The 25,970-nt window shown below is 32.1% G+C and overlaps 1 protein-coding gene across 1 annotated transcript; it reads right to left on the bottom strand.

Annotated features, from left to right (window-relative positions):
* Nucleotides 1-18,225: 18,225 nt before the first annotated feature.
* LOC139858580 (14 kDa proline-rich protein DC2.15-like) lies at nt 18,226-18,962 on the bottom strand. Its single transcript, XM_071847418.1, has one exon. It carries the CDS (start codon nt 18,901-18,903, stop codon nt 18,466-18,468), a length of 438 nt encoding a protein of 145 aa, XP_071703519.1. The 5' UTR covers nt 18,904-18,962; the 3' UTR covers nt 18,226-18,465.
* Nucleotides 18,963-25,970: the final 7,008 nt, after the last annotated feature.

Genomic DNA, 25,970 nt, shown 5'->3' on the forward strand with positions numbered 1-25,970 from the left:
TGATATATATATACATTAAATGTCTTTACAACGATAATCGTTACATATATGTCTCGTTTAAAAATCATTAAGTTAGTAGTCTTATTTTTACATATGTAGTTCATTGTTAATATACTTAATGATATGTTTACTTATCATAGTATCATGTTAACTATATATATATATATATATATATATATATATATATATATATATATATATATATATATATATATATATATATATATCCATATATATATATGTCATCATATAGTTTTTACAAGTTTTAACGTTCGTGAATCACCGGTCAACTTGGGTGGTCAATTGTCTATATGAAACATATTTCAATTAATCAAGTCTTAACAAGTTTGATTGCTTAACATGTTGGAAACATTTAATCATGTAAATATCAATCTCAATTAATATATATAAACATGGAAAAGTTCGGGTCACTACATAGAAAATCTTCATAATCTAAATAAGATTTGATTCTTTGGAAATAGGGAAATTAGGATCTCTTTAATTAAATGCAGTAATCTGCCTCGATTTCTATGTCTGATATTTCGCTATAATTTCATCTATTCCATTCTATCATTTCCACCACTCTTATACCTTCTTCTTTAATTTATACTTCCAAAAGATTTAGGAAATGCTTAATCCAGTTCTGATCCTTATTATTATATTGACCATATATGCAGTCATTATTCTTTTCTATCTTCCACCAGAAGAATATTTTTACTTCTACAATGCTCTTGGGGTTATAGTCTTTCTAATTCTCCCGTGTCTTTATGCTGCTATACGTATTGATATACGCGGTTTGTAATTTCTATGTTGCTGTCGTGCTTATATTTTCCCTTATATTTTGAAGCTTCATGCTTTTGTTTTCTCTTATCGACCTTAAATAATGCAAGTAATGGTCCAGAATTCGTAGGTTTATAATATATTAAGCAGAAAGGAAGGGTAATAGCACGATTTGATTTGTCGAATTACCAGAATTCACGAAAAAGACCGAATCATCAAGAGAAATATTTTCTTGATGTTTTTAGAGGTTAAGTAGAATGAAAGAGTTATGTAACATGGTACATGATGAGGGTGTGGTCTGTGAACCATCATCATGTTCCATTAGAAATTCAGCATGACTTACTATAATATAATCACGTTGGCCAACTGTCATTATATTATACTAACTCATGCTCAAATTCTTAACACTTCTCCAGAATTCATTCGTAATTTATACTTAGATTTTACAGAAGTTTCCAATATAAGGTAATACAGAAAGCACGAAGAGGTATATAATTTCGGACGAGAATATTTATGAAAATATCTTCAGAAATATCGAAGATATTTATGATGATATTTGTAGCATCCCGCCTTTTTCCGTTAAATTTATTAGATAATATCTTTTGTTATCTAAATTCGTAACTTTCGTTAACTAACATTGTTAATATTCCCGTTATTAGATTATAACATCTTCTGTTTACTCTCGCGTGCTTAAAATAATTCGTTCGGTCAATTCACGCACCCGCTTTCAAACTCAATGGACTAAAGTTGCCAAGTGGGAAAACTAGTTGACTAGGTCAACTAGTCAACCCACCACCACCACCACTCATTCATTCAATCTCATCTCTCTTTCCCTACTACTTCCATTTTTACTCTCAAACACCCAATTCACTAATTCATCATCTAAATTCAATGTAGCAATCAAACATCAAAACAAATTTCATATTTGTGATCCTTGTATCATCCTATTCAATTTGGTACCAATTTCATAGCTTGGGGTAAGCTTTTTAAAATCTCTAATTTTCATAAATTAGACCTTTAGACTTGAAATGGTGTTAATTAGTGTCTATGGCTCATTGTGATGTCGTGTATGTAATTTGTATGCTCGATCTTGTTATTTGGTGTAACTAGCATGAACACTTGAAATGGGTTAGTTTAATCTTTGATTTTGATTGATTAAATATTGTTAGATGTTAAACCTATTGTGTTAAATGTGTTACTAGCATCATTAGCTTCAATTTGATATGTTGGTTGGCTTGGTAAGACCTCATTAACATGATTATTGATTTCATGATTCTTGGTTAGGGTTTGATAGAGTTTAAAACGAATTTTTGATGCACCAAATGCTTTGCAATATTGTTGGTAAGTGTTTAGTTGCATTGTATGCGTAATTTCCTTCGAAACAGCATATCGTATGTGTAAATTGGATTCCCGAATCATCTTATGCGTTTTACTAACTTGAAACTTGGATTATGAACATTTAATGATCATTCAACGAGAATTTAGTTGTTGTAAATGAAGGATTTGATTGATAATACGTGCTTAGTTATATTCCTTGTCAAAATACCTTTCCAACGATATAAGATACATGTTTTGAGTGTTTGCGGTTCATAAATTGTGTTTGAAATGAGTTTGGTTCGAGACTTGTCAATTTTCAGCTTTTCCACTGAAGTCAGATAGGGATGTGGTGCATCTGCTCTATGGATATGGCGTATTTGCTGACTGATACGGCGCATCACTTGCAGATGCGGCGCATCTGAAGCAGGCTGTCCAAAATCTATTTTTTTTCCATTTAATTCCCGCGATGCTATACATGTCCGATTAACTTGAAACTTGGCCAACATACTTATATATGCTTATCTTTCATAGAAAAATTGTCGGATACCCGACCCGACCCCGTTGACTTTGACTTTGACCAAGTTTGACTTTTAGTCAAACTTAATCAAATACTTATGCAATCATTCTAACGTGCTTTTATACTTGTATCTTGCATGAAACTTGACAATTTGACTCACATGCTATATTAATCGAGTCGTAACAAGCCATAGGACTAATTGAACAACTTTGCCAAATCGTGTTTACCATTATTGATACGACCTATTTGTTTAGGTCAAGACTAGCATCCGTTCTTGCACACGTTTACTTGTGAAGTACTTTTATACTCTTGTAATCAAGGTGAGATCATAGTCCCACCTTTTCAACAACTTTTACTCTTTAAATTTTAGGATGAGAAACATATACGTATCATACTTTTATGCTTTGAACACAAGTACGAAAACAAACATTCCACAGCGAGTTAGAACAAAAAGCCTCAATTCAATTATCATTAGTTACACTTGCAGGGTGTAAACGTGAACTTCTGTTATGTGATCACATGGGCTTGACGAGCCCTCATTTGGACGGTTCGCTATCGTTAGCGGATGAAATATATTTTCGAGTATAGTGTATGTTCTAACACTATGTAACAGGGTACAAAACAGTTAAGTTTAATAATTGGGTGCTCGCGAACGTACTTTTGGAATGCAAATGATTTAGATAATCAACATTATGGAAATACAAAATCTTGTGGTTCAAAAACAACGTTTACTAATACACCAATGATTTCACCAACGTTTTTCGTTGACAGTTTTCTATATGTTTCTTAGATTCATACTTGGCTACTTGATACATGCTTCCGCACACTTGATTTCTTGCTTGGGGTCAAGCATACATGCATACGCTAGTGATAACACCTTTGGATTCAAATTTAATGTTTACATGCATACGCTATTGATAGCATTCGTGATTTTCAACTTATATTATGTCGCAAGTTATTTCATTTATACTTTATACTTTTGTAAACTTAAACTCTTTGTCGAACCATTTCGTAACTTAAAACTTTGCAAGTCATATACGTTTCAAATGAATGCGACATAATTTTGGTCAAACGCGTCTTATTTAGGGACTATGACTACGTAACGGGACCTAAGTTAACGGCGCCGTCAATGACGATTTTGTCGGGTTGAAACAGATGGTATTAGAGCATTGGTTGTAGGGAACTATGATATGCATTAGTGTGTCTGACAGAGTCGTTAGGATGCATTAGTGAATCTAGACTACAACCGGACAGTAAATCATTGCATTCTGACTTGCATTTGCTATGGATAGCACTTACTTGACTACTTGTGCATTTATACTTGAATCTTTCTTAGGTGAACTCGATAATGGTACCAAACTTTCATCATACGAAGGAGTACTCTGCCACTTTCTGGTAACACACGTAAATTTGAGATTCATACGCGCAAGGTTGACGACAACTTCATTAGTCACACTAGTCCGGGAACTCTGCCTCCCAGATTGTTATTCACTACCGTCCCGGCTTACTATCCACAAGTGCTGTAAAGTTTCCACCACTATGGCAATCATTAACCACTACAGATGTTACACCGGTGTTCTTCACTATCTACCACTTCTTGTTACTACCATCACTACTCTAGGTGAGTATTGTCATCACTACTTATCACTACGGTTGCGTACTACTCGTTATCATAATTCGTTACTCCTTTCATACCTAAAGACATTATTGTTTGACTTGAACTGCATTGACGTGAACAATCATTTATACATTTCCCTCGGGAAATGCTCCTTCAGGGTTACACTAATTCTTTCGATTAAATATGAGTCACGTTAGAGACGTCGTTACACTTTGTTCATTTTAAATCTTCACGATTACACGAACTTGATTCTATGGAGTGATGTAGGAATGGAGGTATGAATTAGCATAATATAATGACACTCGATCAACGTGGTTATATTATGGTAAGTCATACCAAAGTTCTAATGACACGTAATGGTGATTAGACTCGATCAACCTAGTCATCACCATGTGCCATGTACATGACTTTATTTTTCCTTGTTGCCATCTGAAAACTTCGAGAATATTGATAACAACCATACCAGGGACACATCTTGATATTTCCAAATCCTATTTATGCTTTTGAACGAATGACCAATTCTTTCAACTTCAAAACATATGTTACACGTGTATACTATATCGTCTTCGCACACTTTTATCGACGAACTACAAAACGCTTGATATGCTCACATCGAGGCGAAAACTTCTCTCGCATTACACTCGTACTTTCGTGTACGGAAAACCTTTATCTAAAATATCAATGGAGAGAGAGACTCTTCACGTTATACTAGTATTCGCCACGTGGGTGAATAGTCCTAACAGACATTTTCAGAAACCGATAAGAAACTTGTCCCAACAAACGTTTTTCAGAAATCGACAAGATGGGAAAAACTTGTACAACTATACATTATAGGAATGCTATCTCGACACGGTGTGCCTTTGTCATTTATTTCGGATCGAGATGCTCGTTTCACTTCTAGATTTCGGAGTGCCTTACAAGAAGCCTTGCGAACATGTTTAAAAAGAGTACCGCGTATCATCCACAAACTGACGGACCAAGCAAACATACGATTCAAACCTTGGAAAACATATCACGAACTTGTATTGTTGCCTTTAATTGATTTCCTCTTAGTACGATAGTTATCATTCGAGTATTAACGTCGCACCTTTTCGAAACTTTATATAGCCGCAAATGTCGTTTTCTTATTTGTTGGACCGAAGTAGGTGACAAGCAAATCTCCGGACCCGAACTCATTCATGAAATAACCGTTAAGATCGTTCAAATTCAAGAAAGACCCAAGACGGCCCGTAATCGCTACTATGCCGATGTTAGACGTAAGCCTCTCGAATTCCTAGTGGGTGACCACGTAATATTAAAAAAAAAAAAAGTCGCACCTTGACCAAGTGTAATCCGTTTCTGGAAAACGTAGAAAGCTAAATCCGTGATATTTTGATCCTTTTAAAATCTTGGGGCGTATTGGAACCGTTGCTTTCTGTTTCGAACTCCCAACTCGATCGAATCCTGTTCATCCAACATTCCATGTATCAAACTTAAAGAAGTGTCTTGCGAAACAAGAACTTGTTATCCTCTTCGATGAGCTTACTATCGACGATACACTCCACTTCTTAGGAGAACCGGTTGAAATTATGGATCGTGGAACCAAACTCTAAAACAACGTAAAATTTCGACCGTCAAAGTTCGTTGGAATGCCCAAGGAAGTACTTTCACTTATTCTTAGAATTGGCAACACAAGATCTCGAGGAAGAAACAACACCTACTACTTTCAACTAAATTTCGGGACGAAATTTCTTTTAAGGTGTAGGTAATGTAACATCCCGCATTTTTCTGTTAAATTTATTTTAACACCGACTTTTTTTATAGATAATATCTGTTGTTATCTAAATTCGTACCTTTCGTTAACTAACATTCTTAATATTCCTGTTATTGGATTATAACATCTTCCGTTTACTCTAACGTGCTTAAAATAATTCGTTCGGTCAATACACGCACCTGCTTTCAAACTCGAGGGACTAAAGTTGCCAAGTGGGTAAACTAGTTGACTAGGTCAACTAGTCAACCCACCACCACCACCACTCATTCATTCAATCTCATCTCTCTTTCTCTACTACTTCCATTTTTACTCTCAAACACCAAATTCACTAATTCATCATCTAAATCCAATCTAACAATCAAACATCAAAACAAATTACATATTTGTGATCCTTGCATCATCCTCTTCAATTTGGTACCAATTTCATAGCTTGAGGTAAGCTTTTCAAAATCTCTAATTTTCATAAATTAGACCTTTAGACTTGAAATGGTGTTAATTAGTGTCAATGGCTCATTGTGATGTCGTGTATGTAATTTGTATGCTCGATCTTGTTATTTAGTGTAACTAGCATGAACACTTGAAATGGGTTAGTTTAATCTTTGATTTTGATTGATTAAATGTTGTTAGATGTTAAACCTATTGTGTTACTAGCATCATTAGCTTCAATTTGATATGTTGGTTGGCTTGGTAAGACCTCATTAACATGATTATTGATTTCATGATTCTTGGTTAGGGTTTGATAGATTTTAAAACAAAATTTTGATGCACCAAATGCTTTGCAATGTTGTTGGTAAGTATTTAGTTGCATTGTATGCGTAATTTTCTTCGAAACAGCACATCGTATGTGTAAATTGGATTCCCGAATCATCTTATGCGTTTTACGAACTTGAAACTTTGATTATAAACATTTAATGATCATTCGACGAGAATTTGGTTATTTTAAATGAAGGATTTGATTGATAATATGTGCTTAGTTATATTCCTTGTCAAAATACCTTTTCAACGATATAAGATACATGTTTTGAGTGTTTGCGGTTCATAAATTGTGTTTGAAATGAGTTTGGTTCGAGACTTGTCAATTTTCAGCTTTTCCACTGAAGTCAGATAGGGATGCGGCGCATCTGCTCTGGATGCGGCGCATCTGCTGAATTATGCGGCATATCACTTGCAGATGCGGTGCATCTGAAGCAGGCTGTCCAAAATCTATTTATTTTTTCGTTTAATTCCCGCTATGCTATACATGTCCAATTAACATGAAACTTGGCCAACATACTTATATATGCTTATCTTTCATAGAAAAATTGTCGGATACCCGACCCGACACCGTTGACTTTGACCAAGTTTGACTTTTAGTCAAAGTTAACCAAATACTTATGCAATCATTCTAACGTGCTTTTATACTTGTATCTTGCATGAAACTTGACAATTTGACTCACATGCTATATTAATTGAGTCGTAACGAGCCATAGGACTAATTGAACAACTTTGACCAATCGTGTTTACCGTTATTGATACGACATATTTGTTTAGGTCAAGACTAGCATCCATTCTTGCACACGTTTACTTGTGAAGTACTTTTATACTCTTGTAATCAAGGTGAGATCATAGTCCCACCTTTTCAACAACTTTTACTCTTTAAATTATGGGATGAGAAACATATACGTATCATACTTTTATGCTTTGAATACAAGTACGAAAACAAACATTCCACAGCAAGTTAGAACAAAAAGCCTCAATTCAATTATCATTTGTTACACTTGCAGGGTGTAAACGTGAACTTATGTTATGTGATCACATGGGCTTGACGAGCCCTCATTCGGACGGTTCGCTACCGTTAGCGGGTGAAATATATTTTCAAGTATAGTGTATGTTCTAATACTACATAACAGGGTACAAAACAGTTAAGTTTGATAATTAGGTGCTCGCGAACGTACTTTTGGAATGCAAATGATTTAGATAATCAACATTATGGAAATACAAAATCTTGTGGTTCAAAAATAACGTTTACTAATACACCTATGATTTCACCAACGTTTTTCATTAACAGTTTTCTATATGTTTCTTAGATTCATACTTGGCTACTTGATACATGCTTCCGCACACTTGATTTCTTGCTTGGGGTCAAGCATACATGCATACGCTAGTGATAGCACCTTTGGATTCAAACTTAATGTTTACATGCATACGCTATTAATAGCATTCGTGATTTTCAACTTATATTATGTCGCAAGTTATTTCATTTATACTTTATACTTTTGTAAACTTAAACTCTTTGTCGAACCGTTTGGTAACTTAAAACTTTGCAAGTCATATACGTTTCAAATGAATGCGATATAATTTTGGTCCAACGCGTCTCATTTAGGGACTATGACCACGTAACGGGACCTAAGTTAACGGCGCTGTCAATGACAATTTTGTCGGGTCGTTACAATATTTTAGAATTTCTAAGTTCGAAAGTTGATGAAGAGAAATTTTCCGCAAGATTTTTAACATGAATCCGGAGCAAGATATTCTATAAAGATTTCATCAGATCAAGAATTAACTGAATTCTTTGAATATAGGGTATGGTCCTTGTATTTGGCCTTGATCTCCTTCATGGTTAGCTCAATCCATTTTTCAGTACCAAATTTTGTATCAAGCGTTCCCAACATTCCATTCTTTATTATCAAACTTTTGGCCATTTAGACCATTTACAATTTTGTTGTTTCCTCTGCATTTAATGCTACCATACCTGAATCATCGGTTATCAATCCGAGGTGGTTTCAAGAAATTTTTGTTTTTAGATGATTAAACGGTGATTGTAAGCGTCAAGATACAGAAGATTGTTTAATATGAAATCAAGTGGCAAACTTGAAGAAATTTTTAGTTTCATATGTTATAGTCAATATTTTAATTTATTTTAATTGTCCAATGTTAGTAATCCACAGTTAGTAGTCCAATAATTCATATATAGTTTAATATATTATATTCTAATTAATTTATACGTGTCATTACCCATTGTATACATGTCTCAGACTCGATCACAACTCAAAGTATATATATTATTTTAGAATCAACCTCGACCCTTTATATGCTAACTCGAGCATTACCGCAATATAGAGTGACTTACAGTTATTCCAAATAATATATATAGATGACGTCGATATGATATGTCAAAACATTGTATATGTGTCCCGATTTATACGACGATATTTAAAGTGCGCAAAATAAATAACAGAAATTAAATGACGATAAATAAAATTGCGAGAATTAAAATTGTGATAAATAAATTGCGATAAATAAAATGTAATAAGGAATTAACAGTTAGCTAGGATTTTGTTAGCGTGGTTTCTTAACAAAATTTCTCATAGGTAATTTGTTTGTTTCTAACAAATTTTATTTTGTCCAATGTTTTCTTCATTATGCCACTTGTTGGATTCTGATAATTTAAAATCAAAATATGAAATTGAATAAAAATGGTTATTCTGTGGTGAACGGATTTGTATATCTGTGGATGTAAGTAGGATAGTAAATGACTGTTGAATCAGATTCGAAGAATGTACAGTGTAACTTATTAATGTAAAATCTAAATATTCCTCGGGTATTACCTACCCGTTAAAATATTTTCACCATTAACAGTTTGTACAAAAGAATTTTTAATTACAATCTTTATGAAAATATACTTACATATATATTTTCTTCAGATGTAATCATGGATTTAATGAGTTAATATGATATTAAACTCATCTGATTTACGGTTAGAATTAGAGTACATAATCAACACTAGAGGTTACATAATCGCCATGTATAACGAAGATAAATGAGGTAGAACGATACGTAGAACGATGATCATACTCGAAGTACAGATGGTGATATTGAGGCGTGTGATGTTGAGGCTTATGTTATTGGTGGTACTGGTGCCGATGCTGGTGGTACTGTTAGTGCCGGTGATGTTGCTGAAGCTGGCAAGTTTTGCACCATATTCTCCAAAACTTCAACTCGAGCGCGAAGCTCGTTGACTTCTTCTATCGCACCGGGATGATTGTAGGTTGAAACAAGCGGATGAATAAGGTTTTGAATTGTAGATATTATGTAATCGTTACAAGATATCCTGGAAATGAGGGTGAAAATGGTGTTTCGGACTGGTTCGCCGGTAAGTGCTTCAGGTTCTTTGCCAATAGGGCAATATGTTGGGTGGAAAGGATCTCCTTCTTCGCATATCCATTGATTAAGTCGACTACGAACCCATCCCCATTTCATCCAGAATTGATGATGGCTATTTGGTTGAACCATTCCGGTTACACTGCCTTCGGAGCTCGAGTGGAAATCCATATCGGAATAGCTATCGGAATTCGAGGGACTCAAACTTGTTGTTGGATCCATCTTGTACAATCAGGGAAATGATTTTTGATATGTAATGATTTTCGAATATCAGATGATATTCTAATTACATAGAATACCTAATACCTAAATATAGTACAAAAGATCCCGTAGATTACGGAGGGAATTAAGGAAACGTGTCAGACAAGGTCTAATGTGATGGGATATGAATTTGTCTGTACACCATCTATGCAATAATTGCAATAAGACGTGTCGAGACTGAAAATGATAGGTAGATATTTTCGACAAAGAATGGTAAGTAAACTTTTGACATGTAGACCAGGTTCAAGTCCAGACTTATTAATTTATCCTAACAACTACTAGGTCGAAGTCCAGACTCATTAATGCATCCTAACAACTACCAGTTAGACACACTAATGCAAGACCTGGTTCGTTACGACCACCGCTCTGATACCAACTGTGATAGTCCGTCCTAATCCACCTGGACGAAGTCATCAACATTTGGTCCCATTGCGAGGTACTGTCCTAAGTATGCCATGAATGACTCCATGTAATATCTTTAAAATTAGAAAATGCACAGCGGAAGATTTCTTTCATACCTGAGAATAAACATGCTTTAAAGTGTCAACCAAAAGGTTGGTGAGTTCATAGGTTTATCAGAATCAATCATTTCCATAATTTTAATGAGGAATAATCATTTGAGTTCATAAATTAAGTTGAGATTCAAGGGACCAATGAGAGCGCGACAAGTGTCGCGAAAAATCACATGTGATTGGAAAAAAAAAATCAAAAATTTTTTTCGCAAAAAAAAAAATTTTAATTTTTTTTTTCGAATTTTTTTTAAACTTTTTTTTTACAATCACATGTGATTTACCTGCACAATCACATGTGATTGAATTGTACAATCACATGTGATTGGATTTGCCATGCATAATCACATATGATTTAAAAAAAATTTCGAAAAAAAAAAATTCCGAAAAAAAAAAATTTTCGAATTTTTTTTTTCTCAATCACATGTGATTTTCGCGCCACATGTCGCGTTCTCATTGGTCCCTTTGTTTTCAAGCAAATTTATGGATGCAATTTATTACAACTCTAATTTTAATAGACCACAAGATTTTCATTTCCATTTCTCATAAACATCATCTCATATCAGGCATTTCGTAATGCATAGAGATAAAAATCATTCATATGGTGAACACCTGGTAATCGACCTTAACAAGATACATATAGAATATCCCCATCATTCTGAGACTCCCTTCGGACATGATAAATTCGAAGTACTAAAGCATCCGGTACTTTGGATGGGGCTCGTTGGGCCCGATAGTTATATCTTTAGGATTCGCGTCAATTAGGGTGTCGGTTCCCTAATTCTTATATTATCAGACTAAAAAGGGGCATATTCAATTTTGATCATTCAATTATAGAATGTAGTTTCGATTACTTGTGTCTATTTCGTCAAACATTTATAAAAGCGCATGTATTCTCAGTCCCAAAAATATATATTGCAAAAGCATTTAAAACAAAGGAGCAAATGAAACTCACAATACGATATTTTGTAGTAAAAATATGCATACGACGACTGAACAAGTGCAGGGTTGGCCTTGAATTCACGAACCTATATATATATATATATATATATATATATATATATATATATATATATATATATATATATATATATATATATATATATATATATATATATATATATATATTAACACATATAATGGTAATCGAACAAATTTATATATATTATTATTAATTGTTATTTTAGTAAATTATGTGTTTCATTAATAATTTAATTAACTATATTTATCTTATATACTTTAGATAAATAATTAGTATTTACTATAAAAACATTAATATAGTTATGTTATATAGTTATGTTATATATATTAAATAAATTTTTATATAACTAATATTTATTTTGTAAAATAATAATAGTAAGTTGTATCTTTATATAATAATAGTAATAATAATGATAAAAATAATAATAATAACGATAATATTAATAATAATAATAATAATAATAATAATAATAATAATATTGATAATAATATTATTACTAAAAATAATGATACTTATAATAATAAAAATAATGACATTATTAATGATAAAAATAATAAAAATAGTGATAATTCCAATAATAAAGATGATAATTTTAAATAAAATGTTAATTTTAATAATAATAATGATTTTAATAAAAAATAATAATTTTAACAATAATGATATAATAATAATGATTTTAATCATAATGATACTACTAATAATATTCTTAATGATATTACTAATACTAATGTTAATAATAATAATAATAATAATCTTAAAAATCATGTTAATACTAATAATAATAATAACTATAATAATAATAATACTACTTATAATACTTATACAAATGATACTAATGTTACCTATATTAATGATAATAATAAAAATCATGATATCAATAATAATAATAATAATAATAATAATAATAATAATAATAATAATAATAATAATAATAATAATAATAATAATAATAGGAATGCTACCTCAATGTAATAAGCTTTAAAAAAATTACGTCCCTGCCCAGGCTCGAACCCGCAACCTCTCGCTCACGCAAACACCCCTAAACCACTGAACCACTTTGTTACATCTTGAACTAATTCGCACGCTAATATATTTAAACCTTAATAGACTGTTATAGCCCAACAAAAATGTAACCCATTTAAATGTTAATTGGATCCACATCAAACGGTCCAAATATTAAATCAAACCCAACACTAAACACAATACCCTAGTTGCCCAAAAAAGAAAAAAATACCCGTCGATCATGAAAGAAAAAATAAGAGAGGGAGAGAATGAGAGAGAGACTGTGGTTGTTCATGGTGATTATTCTCGGTGGTGGTGATCGGTTGTTCTTGGATTGTGAACCGGCGGTTGAAGTGATCGGTGAAGGATGGTTACTATGGTGGTGATGGTTATTGATCGAACAAAATGAGTAGTAGAAGGTTTGTTTGTGATTGTGGTTATGGGTCTCCAACAAATCATAGATCGGGAAAGTAGAAGAAGAGATTAGTGTGTGTTTGGTGATTGAATTAGAGAAGAGGAAATGAAATAACAAAGTTAAAAGTGGTTGTAATGGTGGGGGTTCTTCTTATAGAAAAAGAATCAATTATAGATACACGTATATATGTATGTTAAGAATATTAGATGAGAACAAAAACATAAATATCTAATTCAATCCGTTTTTAATCATGTTTACACAATCAGTGGCCACCACCAAATTTGTCCACAAAGACTTTGTGACATTTTGTTTGATTTTTCTTGGGTTGGTTAGCAAAAATAATAGTAGTGGTAGGTGAGGGTTAAAGTGACGGTTGATCAAGTTTTTGGGGTGATTGTTTAAAGTAGAAACAGAAAAATAGTTACATAATTTAGGAGGAAGGTGGGGTTTGTTATTTATATGATGCATGCATATGTAATATATATTTGTAGATTCTAAAGATGGCAGGACCATTCATTTATCAATCATACAAATAGTAATTCAATCACTCAATCAATTAGTTACAATATTATTTAAGATATAAACGGTGAAGGTTTGTTCTTGGTGTTAAATAACCATCTGTTATGTATATATATGTTACATTATATATTACATTACATACATATAATATAAGATAAAATAAATTAATATAATAATATAATATAATATTTCACATGATAAGAATAAAGAGGAAAAAGAACAGTGTAGCCATCGGAGGCTTGTCCTCATTCAATTGATATAAAAAATTACGGAGTAATATTTCGGGCTCTGATGATAATCAGTGGCGAATAATAGTCTTCAGAAAAATCTCATATTTTTTTTATAATAATTATCTTTATTTATTTCAGTCATTATGGTATAAAAATTTGATCATTAACTATTAAAAATTTTTAAATAAAATTTAATTCACTGTCTACACTTGATCCCAGGTAAAATATAAAAAAAAATTTAAAACTTAACAAATAGTTCCTAAATACATATTTAATAAGCCTATAAATTATATAACTCATTTTTGAATCACCACTTATTTTAAAACCATATAAGTTCGAATTTAATTTGTTTAATATCAATCGGAATATTAAACGAGTATTACAATCATTAAATATTTATTTTTAATATACTTTATATATATATATATATATATATATATATATATATATATATATATATATATATATATATATATATATATATATATATATATATATATATATATATATATATATTTATACACACACATATCTATTTACAATTAAATGTTCGTGAATCGTCGAAACTGGTCGAGGTTAAATGAATGTAATGAAAACAGTTCAAAAATTTTTGAGACTCAACATTACAGACTTTTCTTATTGCGTCAAATATATTAAATCGTATCGAGAGTTTGGTTTAAAATTAGTCGAAATTTTCTAGGACGTCACAAAACTGCATAAGTTTCATTACACTATTATGTTTAACAAAATCAGTATTAGCAGTACAAACACATTCAGGCAACTTAACAAGAGCATCAAATTGTTTCCACAAAGTATTTAGCTTATGATAATATTCAGAAACACTAGAACCTCCTTGTGTCAATGAATTGATTTGCTTATGTAAATTAAATGTAATTGAACCATCAATTTTATCATAAGTTTCTTTGAGTTCTTGCCAAACAGTAACAGAATTATTAGAAAAGATTTGTCCCAAATACAATTCATCTGAAATAGATGTAAGTATCCATGTTAATACCACGGAATTACATCTATCCCATTGATTTAACAAAACTTCATCCTTTTCATAATCACTTCTTTTACAAGTTCCATCAATAAATCCTTTTTTATTTTTAGTATTTAAAGCAAGAAGCATAGCTCTGCTCTAAACCCTATAATTTTCAGTTCCTTTCAATTTAATTGACACAAGTGTAGTTCCAGTAGTATCACTAGCATGCAGATATAGAGGATCACCAAAATCTAATTTATTAACCAAAGTTACAGAAGAACTACCATCATCATCACCAGCCATAATAAAAATCACAGAAGAAACAAACAAGCAAGAAAACAATAAATCAAATAACAAGTAGAACACAAAGAAACTAGTACAGAATTAAGACAATTAGCACATAAAACCGCAACAAATCCACGGTTCAGACACCTGTAAGGAAAAGAAAAAAACCACAAACGACTGGGTACTAGCCAGGCAACCTGTAAAGATGATAAACAAATAAAGGTCAAGATCAATCTACGCTTGATCAGGTATTCATAGATCTCAAGGATCTAGATCAAGAGTTGGGCGTAAAGATCTGGTCTAGGTATAATAAAGCACGAATAAACGCGAGACTCCCCTATTAGAGTGAAAACTCTAATTTGTAGAAGAATACAGAAACCAAGAAGCAGCGGAAGACAATCAAACACCAGTACATCAATATCAGTCAAGATGAACAAACCTTAACCCTGATTTTTTCAAAAATAGGGTTTTCAGTAGATCACCACGAATCTTTCAACAATCGGTTGAAAGAAACACCCCAAACAAACGATTGAATCGCTCTGATACCATGTAAAGTAATATGAATCAATCACCAACAAATTACCAAATCTCTAAAACAGAGATTAATCCTTCTTTGAATCAAACAAAAAAATACAGAAACATCAATCTTCTATTATCAAAGAAGATTGATTAAGTATAATCAAAACAGAAATCGAAACTACAAGATCATAATAGATGATCACTCAATCATTTGAGAGAGAAAACAAATCACAGAAATTGGTCGAATGAATCACACTCCCAGAAACCCTAAAATTGGGTATAAATATAAATTAATAATAGCAGTTAAGTCCCTCCAGTTTGTCATCTTGAATCCTTGAGCTCCAAGTATTCCAAATGCACCAAAAAGCCCCTTGAACTTAGAAAAAACATGCATAGCCACTCCTTTTCAGTTAAACACTTAACTTGAAAAAGTAACCAAGGACTAAACAAGTAAAAAAGATTTTAACAAATAATTCAAGAATAAGATTGTAGAAACATCATTATTTATCAGATTCGATCTATCATGCATACACAAAATTCCGCAAAAAAATCATATATTAATGACAAAAAGGACAATAAACAGCGTAATATTTCCGACTTGTCGTCGGCTAAGTTTTGTTTTATGTGTTGTGTGTTCAATATGCTAGTTGGTATTATTATCTTTTATTTTTATATTTATTTTGATTATTATATTAAATTTAACTAGCTAGTTGATTAATACTATAATTCTAACGTACTGGTTTTGTTTGTGACGAGTTGATTAATACTACGTAGTATAATTCTAACGTACTGGTTTTATGTGTTGTGTGTTCAATATGCTAGTTGGTAATATTATATTATATTTTTATATTTGATTATTATATTAAATATTAAATTTAACTAGTTGATTAATTCTAACGTACTATAATAATTCATACCAACTAACCAACGTTTAATTGACAAAATTTTATGTTCTATTTGAACATCCTCGTGACCTAGACCTAAATAAATATACACAATTAAACAACTAGAGCACCAACACCAGCAAACATACAAATAATTGATATGCTTGTGAAGTTGTGATGTAGTTCAGCGGTTGGTGTCATGACTCCTTTGAAGGAGGTCAGGAGTTCGACCTCCGTTGGCTACATATTAACCCACAATTTCATCTCTGCTATGAAGTTCCACACATAGCACATTTTTCACATCGCGTTGGGGGTAAAGGGGAAGAGAGTTTTACCGTCCATGCCCCGTATGGGATTTGTGTGGGTTTCCTCCTGGGCACGCAGTTGGGGGGCGGGTATAACTGTGTAGGAGATGAACGCGTGGGTGGTTAAGTCCCCCTAGGTGATCCTAACAGCTGTAAAAAAAAAATTGATATGTTTGTATTCTGCTCCTCACAGAGCATCAAAACCAAAAGAATCATCGGAAAGAAGTTTTCGACTTGCATAGTTGCATAAATGACCGGGTAAAAGTGTGGCAATCTGATGATCTCGGAAGGCATCGCTAAAACCCGTTGAATATCCTAAATTAAACTTGCTTCCTCAATCCCACATAACACCGACACTCATTTAGGGCCAACACTTGGAGCCGAAGAAATTAACTTTTTTCATTTTCATCTAACGCAATAGATAATTATAATAAAGTCCAAGCGGAGGGCAAAATTTTAAAGCCGAGGTGGTAAGGTAATAAGGCCTCTCTCGGATAAATTGGGCGTTGACCGGTTGTCGGTTGTGTTGTGTTTTGTTTTATATGCTTTGTTTATTTGTAATGTAGGTTTGATGTCTCTTTTGCATTGTGTGGGGTGTTATTTGTATTGTCTTCATCGGTCGAGTGATTTTAACGATGTGAGTGTTGTCGGAAAAATATCGCTGGCCGAAAGAAAACAACGGCGGCACTTAGGTTAGGCTCAACACCATGTTGAATAATGTGGAAATACCCGTTAGAGTTATGTTTTGTATGTCATCGGGATATAAAATGGTTACAATTGGGTTAGAATACAATTAGGGTTACAGTATTATAAAATAAACCCTATACTATACAAAATAGTATAACCATTTAATAGGTTGCCTGGTTTAGGCTTGGTCTGCCGTTAGACAATTTAGATAGGTTTTCGGGTTTGTTAGTACGCTCTCTAATTGCGAGACTTGTTTTTTAGCTTTTAGTTAGGTCTCGTTCATCATTGTCGAAAGTTTGCTCGTTTTATATAAAGTTCGTTTTTTGAGTAAAAAAAGAAAGAAAATAAAATAAAAATTATGTGGTATATATAAGTGGTTTCATTAGGTTAATGAAAGTTTTGCTAAATACAGTATTGAATTGTTTACTTATTTAGCTTTAAAAACTTGAGTAAAATCTACGGAGTAAATCCAAAACCAACTCCAAATCTAAATTCAAATCCAAATAGACTCTTTACATGTTGGTAGCATTTACTATATATTACTGTAAAAATCAAAAGAAAGAGATACAAGTAGACAAATTTATTCTCGAATCATATCGTCCATGATTCTTCCGAAGTATAACACACTATAATCAAATACATAAACATTTATAGAAGATATAGATATATCTTCCAACTTTACACATCATCAAATTGAGAATCATCTAATGAGTTTCAAAAGGTAGAGTGGAAGATATATGATGATATATAGATATATTTAGGCACACTGGAAGCCAGATGGGACCTTCTTTCCACAATAGTTTACTAAGAGGCTGAGGGAGACGGGGACGTTGAGGTGAATTCCTAAAATATTAGCTTTAATGGCGGTGCAAAGGCAGACTGCAGCTTCAAGATCAGCGAGACCATCTATGAGGGTGCAGCATGGTGTCTTTGGTGGGGTCCCAACAACAAGGTGAACAAGGTCATTTAGTAAGTTAGCACATACACCCAACTTGAGAGTGTCTATTGGGCAAGTGGCACCTTTGGGAGGAGGGTAAGAAGGACTTTTTGGTGGTGGTGGGCATGGTTTAGGAGTTTTTGGTGGTGGTGGTGGTGGGCAGCCTTTTGGAGTATGAGTTGAAGTTACTAAAGTGAAGAAGAGAAGGTTGAGGGTAATTAGGAGAAAATATGTCGTTGTTAAAGCCCTGGAACCCATTTCTTACTTTTGTAAGAGAATTAATTTAATTATTAGCTTTGGATTCAATTCTTAGAATTGATTTTGTGTGATGATAGGCAAGGTGCTTAATTGGGTATTTATAGAATTAAATCGCGCGTCAAACACTCTTATTCAATACTTGATTAATTCCATTCCGTCATTGTCGTTTTTTCAGCTCCAGTTATTTATCCTGTCTTTATTTTACAAAGACAGACATACAATTACAATCAGTATGCATATGTTTTTTTTTTTTTTTTTTTTTTTTTTTTTTTTTATATCTAATCTAATATAACTTATTTTATTTTTTTAACAGCGATTGGGATCACCCGAGGGGGACTAAACCACCCGTTGCGATCATCTTCCGTTTCGACTATGCCGATGCAGTGATAATAACCTCGCCCCCATCGCTGTCCGGGAGGAAACCTTGAAACCGATCCAAGGGCACGGCCAAGTAAAACCCACATCCCCTTTACCCCTCAAACGATATGGGAAAATGTGTCATGGGTAGATACTTCATGGCAGAGATGAAATTGTGTTTTTAATATGTAGCCAACGGGGATCGAACTCTTGAATTCCTCTAAAGGAGTCAGACCACCAATCGCTAGACAACGTCACAACTTCTCATAACTTATTTTATTACTCCTATTATAGAAAGTTAAAAATTACTCCGTACTATGTAATTATATTCAACCTCAACCATTATATGATTTTTCACGATGATGATTTCACCATTAATTTTGTCATCATGTCGTGTTTATATATCTTCTATTTTTTGACCATTGATTTGATTATATGAATTGAAATAATACTGTATTACTTATCAATATTAATAAGAATACTAATGTTAATTATAATAATAATAATAATAATAATAATAATAATAATAATAATAATAATAATTATTATTATTATTATTATTATTATTATTATTATTATTATTATTATTATTATTATTATTAATATTAATTATTAATTTTTTTTTGAAAAGCCAAGAATTTTATTAAGAATAAACACAAGTACAGAGAGATCCTATTACAACTCAAACACGAAAACTAAGACAAAAACTACAATCTCAAATATTACTACTAATGTTAGTTATTATTATTATTATTATTATTATTATTATTATTATTATTATTATTATTATTATTATTATTATTATTATTATTATTATTATTATTATTATTATTATTATTATTATTCTTCTAGAGGTCTCATATTTGAATTCGATCTAGGACGAAAATTTAGTGGTGGTCAGTGATTAGTTGGAAACAAATAGAAAGTTTCCCGTTGAGCTGCGTACATTAGAGTATGAGGTCGGATTACTCGCTGTCCTGAATAGTTCGAACATAAAAACCTTCAACCTTTTTATTATTATTACCATCAATTATTAATTTAGTTATAAATATTAATATGAACTTTTAAAAGTGGCGAGTTATAAAATACTAGCTATTTTATAAAATAAAATAAAAGACTTAAGTATTCAAATACTTCGTAACCTTTTGCCTTTATATACGTGAAAGAGTACATAAAAAACAAGAGGTAATTTGAAAGGCTCAAATCTCGTTAAAGAAATAATTGTATAAAGACTTTTTTTGCTCCGTTGGTATTTTAGTTATACACGAAATTGCAATCCGAGTCCCTCAAGTTTTTTTTTGGATTTTCGAGTCCTTAAAATTGCAAAATTTTACAATCCGAGTCCCTCCGTCTAACTTCCGTCTAAATTGGCCGTTAACCTTTGACATGTGCCACGCATGTGAGGGTAAAATCGTCTTTTTACTGTATGCTTTGACTTTTTTGTTTCGTTAGTCCTTCGTTTATACACAAAATTGCAATCCGAGTCCCTCAACTTTTTAATTCGAATTTTTATCTTTTTTTTATCTTTAAATCATACTTTTTATATTAATGGTTTACAATTAGTATTTTGTATCAAAATCTGATGAAAAATTATTTTTATAATTTTTAAAGTCGAATTTGTATTTATTAACAATTAAAAACTAAAATTTAACAATATTATATCTATACGGTTTAGTTATTAGTTAATAATTACAAATATTGAGAATTAATTTGTCAAAGTTTTATATCAGTTTAATAACATATTTATAAGTATTTTTCTGATCAAAATTAAATTTATATAATTATATTACAATTTATTAATTATTATAATTATTTATTAACCGAAACTAGGATAAATTCAAAATAAATAGTTAAAAATCGATTTTTATTATCATTAACTAATGAAAATTTGTAATATAATAGATCTGATGAAAACATAATTTTTGTAAATTTATTTGATCAATTAAATAATTAATAGATCTGAAATAATTAAAGATAAAAAAAAGATAAAGATTTGAATTAAAAAGTTGAGGGACTCGGATTGCAATTTTGTGTATAAACGAAGGACCAACGAAGCAAAAAAGTCAAAGAAAAGAGTAAAAAGATGATTTTACCCTCACATGCATGGCACATGTCAAAGATTAACAGTCAATTTAGACGGAAGTTAGACGGAGGGACTAGGATTGCAAAATTTTGCAATTTTAAGGACTCGAAAATCTAAAAAAAAAAACTTGAGGGACTCGGATTGCAATTTCGTGTATAATTGAAGGACCAACGGAGCAAAAAAGTCTTGTATAAAGAGATACACTACACATATTATACATTAAATATACATATAGAGGATACCTTTTTTTTTTTTTTTTGTGTGGGTAAAAACGAAAAACTTGTACAATCAAAAGAAAGTTCGTCGAAAAATAAAACCTCCTTTAAATGTACAAAATCAAATTATCAAGCTAATTCAATACAAGCAACCAAAACATAAGTTCACGACATCAAATTTAGATCAAGCAACCAAAAACACAATCGCTAAAGGCTAACACAACAATACAAAATATATGGAAACAAAGCTAAATGTCAAGCATCCTTGATAAATTCTCCGAAAGCTTTCATCTCCGCTCCTAGAACCTATTTCCTATTATTTTGTTTTTGTTTTCCTTATATATTGACAAATACGTACACAAATACAACGGTGTATATGTAATACTCCATCCGTCCCAAAATAATTGTCCTGTTTTGACTTTTTGAGTCATTTTTTTCAACTTTAACTTTAAATATCTTTCTTTGTGTTGTATAATATCGAATGAAAATTATACCAAATGAAAACACATTCGAAAATCAATCTATTCATATAAAGTTCAACAAATATTCAATAGCAAAAACCAACAAATATAGAAAGTCAAAATTTAATAATTTAACTTTGAAAAGTCCAACAAGACAATTATTTATGGACGGAGGGAGTATGTAATTCTAATCATAAGATTTAAGGAATATTGGGTAATGATATGTACACAACCCAAAATTGTTATGTACACAACCATCATGCTTTACAGTATTGTATTGTACAGCAATGTAAAGCATGATGATTGTGTACATAACAATTTTTGATTGTGTACATATCAGTTCCCAGGAATATTACTCCGTAGCAACTATACTAGATGCGATGAAGTGTTTATTACTCCTGATTACTTTTACTATTCAATATCTTTTGATTGGTTAGTTACGCATTATCTTTCTATAAAAATTTTATACTTTAAAAGATTAATTTGATTAGAAACTATAATAAGAGTATATAGGTTTGGTAAAAGTAGTTTTTAGTTGTAGTTGATTGATGATAGTTGGTAGCTGATAGATGGTAATTGTAAGAGAGTCAATTTTTTGAATATTTTAGGTGTTTGAAAGAGTAGCTTTAGCTGTTTAAAAAAGGCTAACCAACATAATGATAGGAGATTTTCTCAAACGCTAGTTTCAGAAACTTTTAACTTCTATCTGTTTCCCTCTTTCTAAGGCCTTAATCTATTTTAATTAAACAGAGTTTTATTAAATAAGTAAGGGTTATCAGTATTTGGTTTGAAATCGTTTAACCGAAAAATCAAACCGGAACTAAACCGAAAAAATCAAACCGAGTTTGTAAACGGTTTTCGGATTGAGTAAAACCGAAACCGAATTTATATTTGGTTTTCGGTTTTGAGAATTCTGAATTAGGTTAAACCGAAAATCGAATTCAAAACTGAATTCAAAGATTTTAATATATAATTTGTATATTTATGTTTTAATGCCATTACATTTTTGGATCTAATCATCTAAGTAGGTTCTCACTCATATGACGATTAGGTGACTTACATTATATTTATGTTACTCAAATTATTATGTTCATCTTCTTATTAACGGGAGCAGTAGAAGTCACAATTAAGCTGTAAATATTAATAAATCATTGTATACATGATAATTTAATAGTACGTCATTGTTTTATGTTGTAAATAACTAAGACATCAGAAACGCCACAATTAAACTACCACAGTTTTGAATTTTTTTCATGATTTTCGGTTTTAACAGAAACCGAACCGAATTCGAATTCGGTTTTTAGTTTCGGTTTCGGTTCGGTTTTCATTTTAAATTTGGTTTTCGGTTCGGTTTTCAATTTGCTTAGAAAAATTTCAAAACCGAATACACCGAATTGAATACAGCGAACAAACCGAAAACCGAACCGATGAACACCCCTATAAATAAGAGTTCTTTTCATTAACGTTAAAAGCTAGAAGCTGATAAATGCTCAAAATACTCCTTATCAAACATACTTTTTTTAAAGGCAAGACCCCAAAATGTAGCTAGTGGGAATTGAACATTGGTCTCCTTTGAAGATATCCAAGCACTCAGCCACTAAACCACCTTTTTAGGACTTTTTATGAACGACGGTTAGGAGTCACTGATAGAGGTCCGAATGTGATGTCGGAACCCACCCACCCGTTCATTTCCTTGGATGATCCATTAGAGCCTTACCGCCCCTCAGGAGAAAACCATGATGAATCCGTATGGGCATCACGTGTGGTAAATCCTCCTCGGATGAAGCTTAAACGCATAGACGTCCGAGACCTCTGAGGGTCATGAACTAGGTGAGTAGTCACAAGAGAAAGATTTTCACAACTCATGAGAGTCGAACCCCTGACCTCCCTTAAGAGAAGTCAGATCACCATCAATACGTAACACCTTGCGGTTATCCTATCTTTTATAGATTATAAAATTAATCATAATTGAACTGGAGGAGCTTACGTTGATGGCTTGGTAAGCAAGCAAGCAATATCAATTCGATTAACAACTAAACTATATGTGCTGAATATTTTAAAAGTTAGAAGCTTTTCGCTATTCGGTCTACCCTGTAGAAGTTAGAAGGTTTTCCTTGTTCGATTTACCAGGAAGGACGAGTAATCCGACCCCATACTCTGATGTAAGCAGCCCAGCAGTATTACTCTCTGATTGTTTCTAACCCTTCTGTAAGTAAATAGAGGGGGGTGAATAGTTACTTAATACGTTTTTAACACTTTTTCGATTGATCACCAAATTCGATTAACTATGATCAACCAATTCAACTCAAACTTGATGTGTGTAGTGTATATGTTCAAAATGATGAATGAAGTAATCTAAAGAACATAGACACAAGGATTTATAGTGGTTCGGGTGGATGTTAACTAATCCACCTTAATCCACTCCCCGATTACACTAATCAGGATTTATTGCTTCACTAAGCACTTTTCTCCAAACCGGGTGGAGATCCGATTTACAAGTTTTCAACTTCTTTGGTAGACAACAAACCTAATCTTCCTATCCCTTTGAAAGATCAACTCCAACCTAGATCAACTTGTCTTCACCTTGGACAAGTATTAATCTCCAAATGAGATTAATCAACTTCCTAAGTCCCTTTAAGGAAGTAGATCACTAAGCTAGCCTATGCTTCTACTAATTGAAGTAACAAGACTTATACACTTTGTAATGATGATCCTAAGACAATACTAAGACATACATTACACTAAGTAAACTCACAAGATTAATGATTTTGATTAGTAAGTTTACAACAACCAAATTCTATATCTATAAGATCATAGAATCTTCTCTTGCTTAATCACATTTGAGTAGTAATTAGAGCTCTTGTGATATCTGGAAATAAGCTTTTGAAATATGCAAGAGGGTCAGCTTCAAATGCTCTTCAATGCTTGCCTTTTATAGTAGGATTCAAAAAATAGCCGTTGTCAAACGGTTGTCAGCACGGTCGACCGTGGTTCGACCGTGCGTGCTCCAGTAAAAAATATGCATGATTAATGTATAAGCACACATTAATGTCCAACACATGCACAAAGGAAGAGAAATCTCTAGTTGGGACCTGGTGACCATCCTAAATGTATCTAAGTGTATTTTAGTATTACAAGTCTTTACTAGTTACACTTGAAAGCATTGCTCTCCATTTAGCCTTAATTAATCACTAAGTCATCTTTAATAGTAATTATTGTTCTAGTGACATTGGCTTAAGTGTGTTGGTACTTGATGATCATACTAAGGATGCCTAGATAAGATTTAAGATCACAAGTTGTTGTTTAACACTTATGTCTTATGCCTAATCTTGGTTAATTTGTCATTAAGATGTCATTAGGCGTAATTAACCACGATTAGTGTTTTTATGACCAAAACTCAATTGAGTATGGAGAAAGAATCTATTCTAAGCATGTTGATAAAGGTTTCATGAATTATAGATGTCAGGAACTAGTCAAACTTAATTGGGTCAAAAGTGGTAATAGAGAAAACTGCGGTCGCACCGCGGTTGACCGTGGTGGCGACCGTGCAACTTGTTTTCACAAAACTGCATTGCAATTCAGTTTAAGGTTCTACGGCTGGCTATGCGGTCGACCGTACCTTTGACCGTGTATTTTGTTGATCTTTAATTCAATTCTTTAAGCTATGTTTGACTTGGTCATTTGCAAGATAAAGTCTGGATCAGTGACCTTGCGTGTTTTATGTTAAGATGTTGGTCATCACTTATGCATATGTATGTGTCATCATCAAAACATATTCTTTGGTTAGTCATTATATTTAACTTTGTCATTTAGTTTATTAACCAACATTCAACCAACATCTTCCATGACCACCACAAATATTCATTTTAGGCAGGATTAGAACCTGAGTCATATTGCAATGAACTCATAGCTCAATCATTGAACTATCTTGTAATGGTTTAAACAAGAATG

Source organism: Rutidosis leptorrhynchoides, chromosome 7 (assembly GCF_046630445.1).
Source record: "Rutidosis leptorrhynchoides isolate AG116_Rl617_1_P2 chromosome 7, CSIRO_AGI_Rlap_v1, whole genome shotgun sequence".
Taxonomy (NCBI): domain Eukaryota; kingdom Viridiplantae; phylum Streptophyta; class Magnoliopsida; order Asterales; family Asteraceae; genus Rutidosis; species Rutidosis leptorrhynchoides.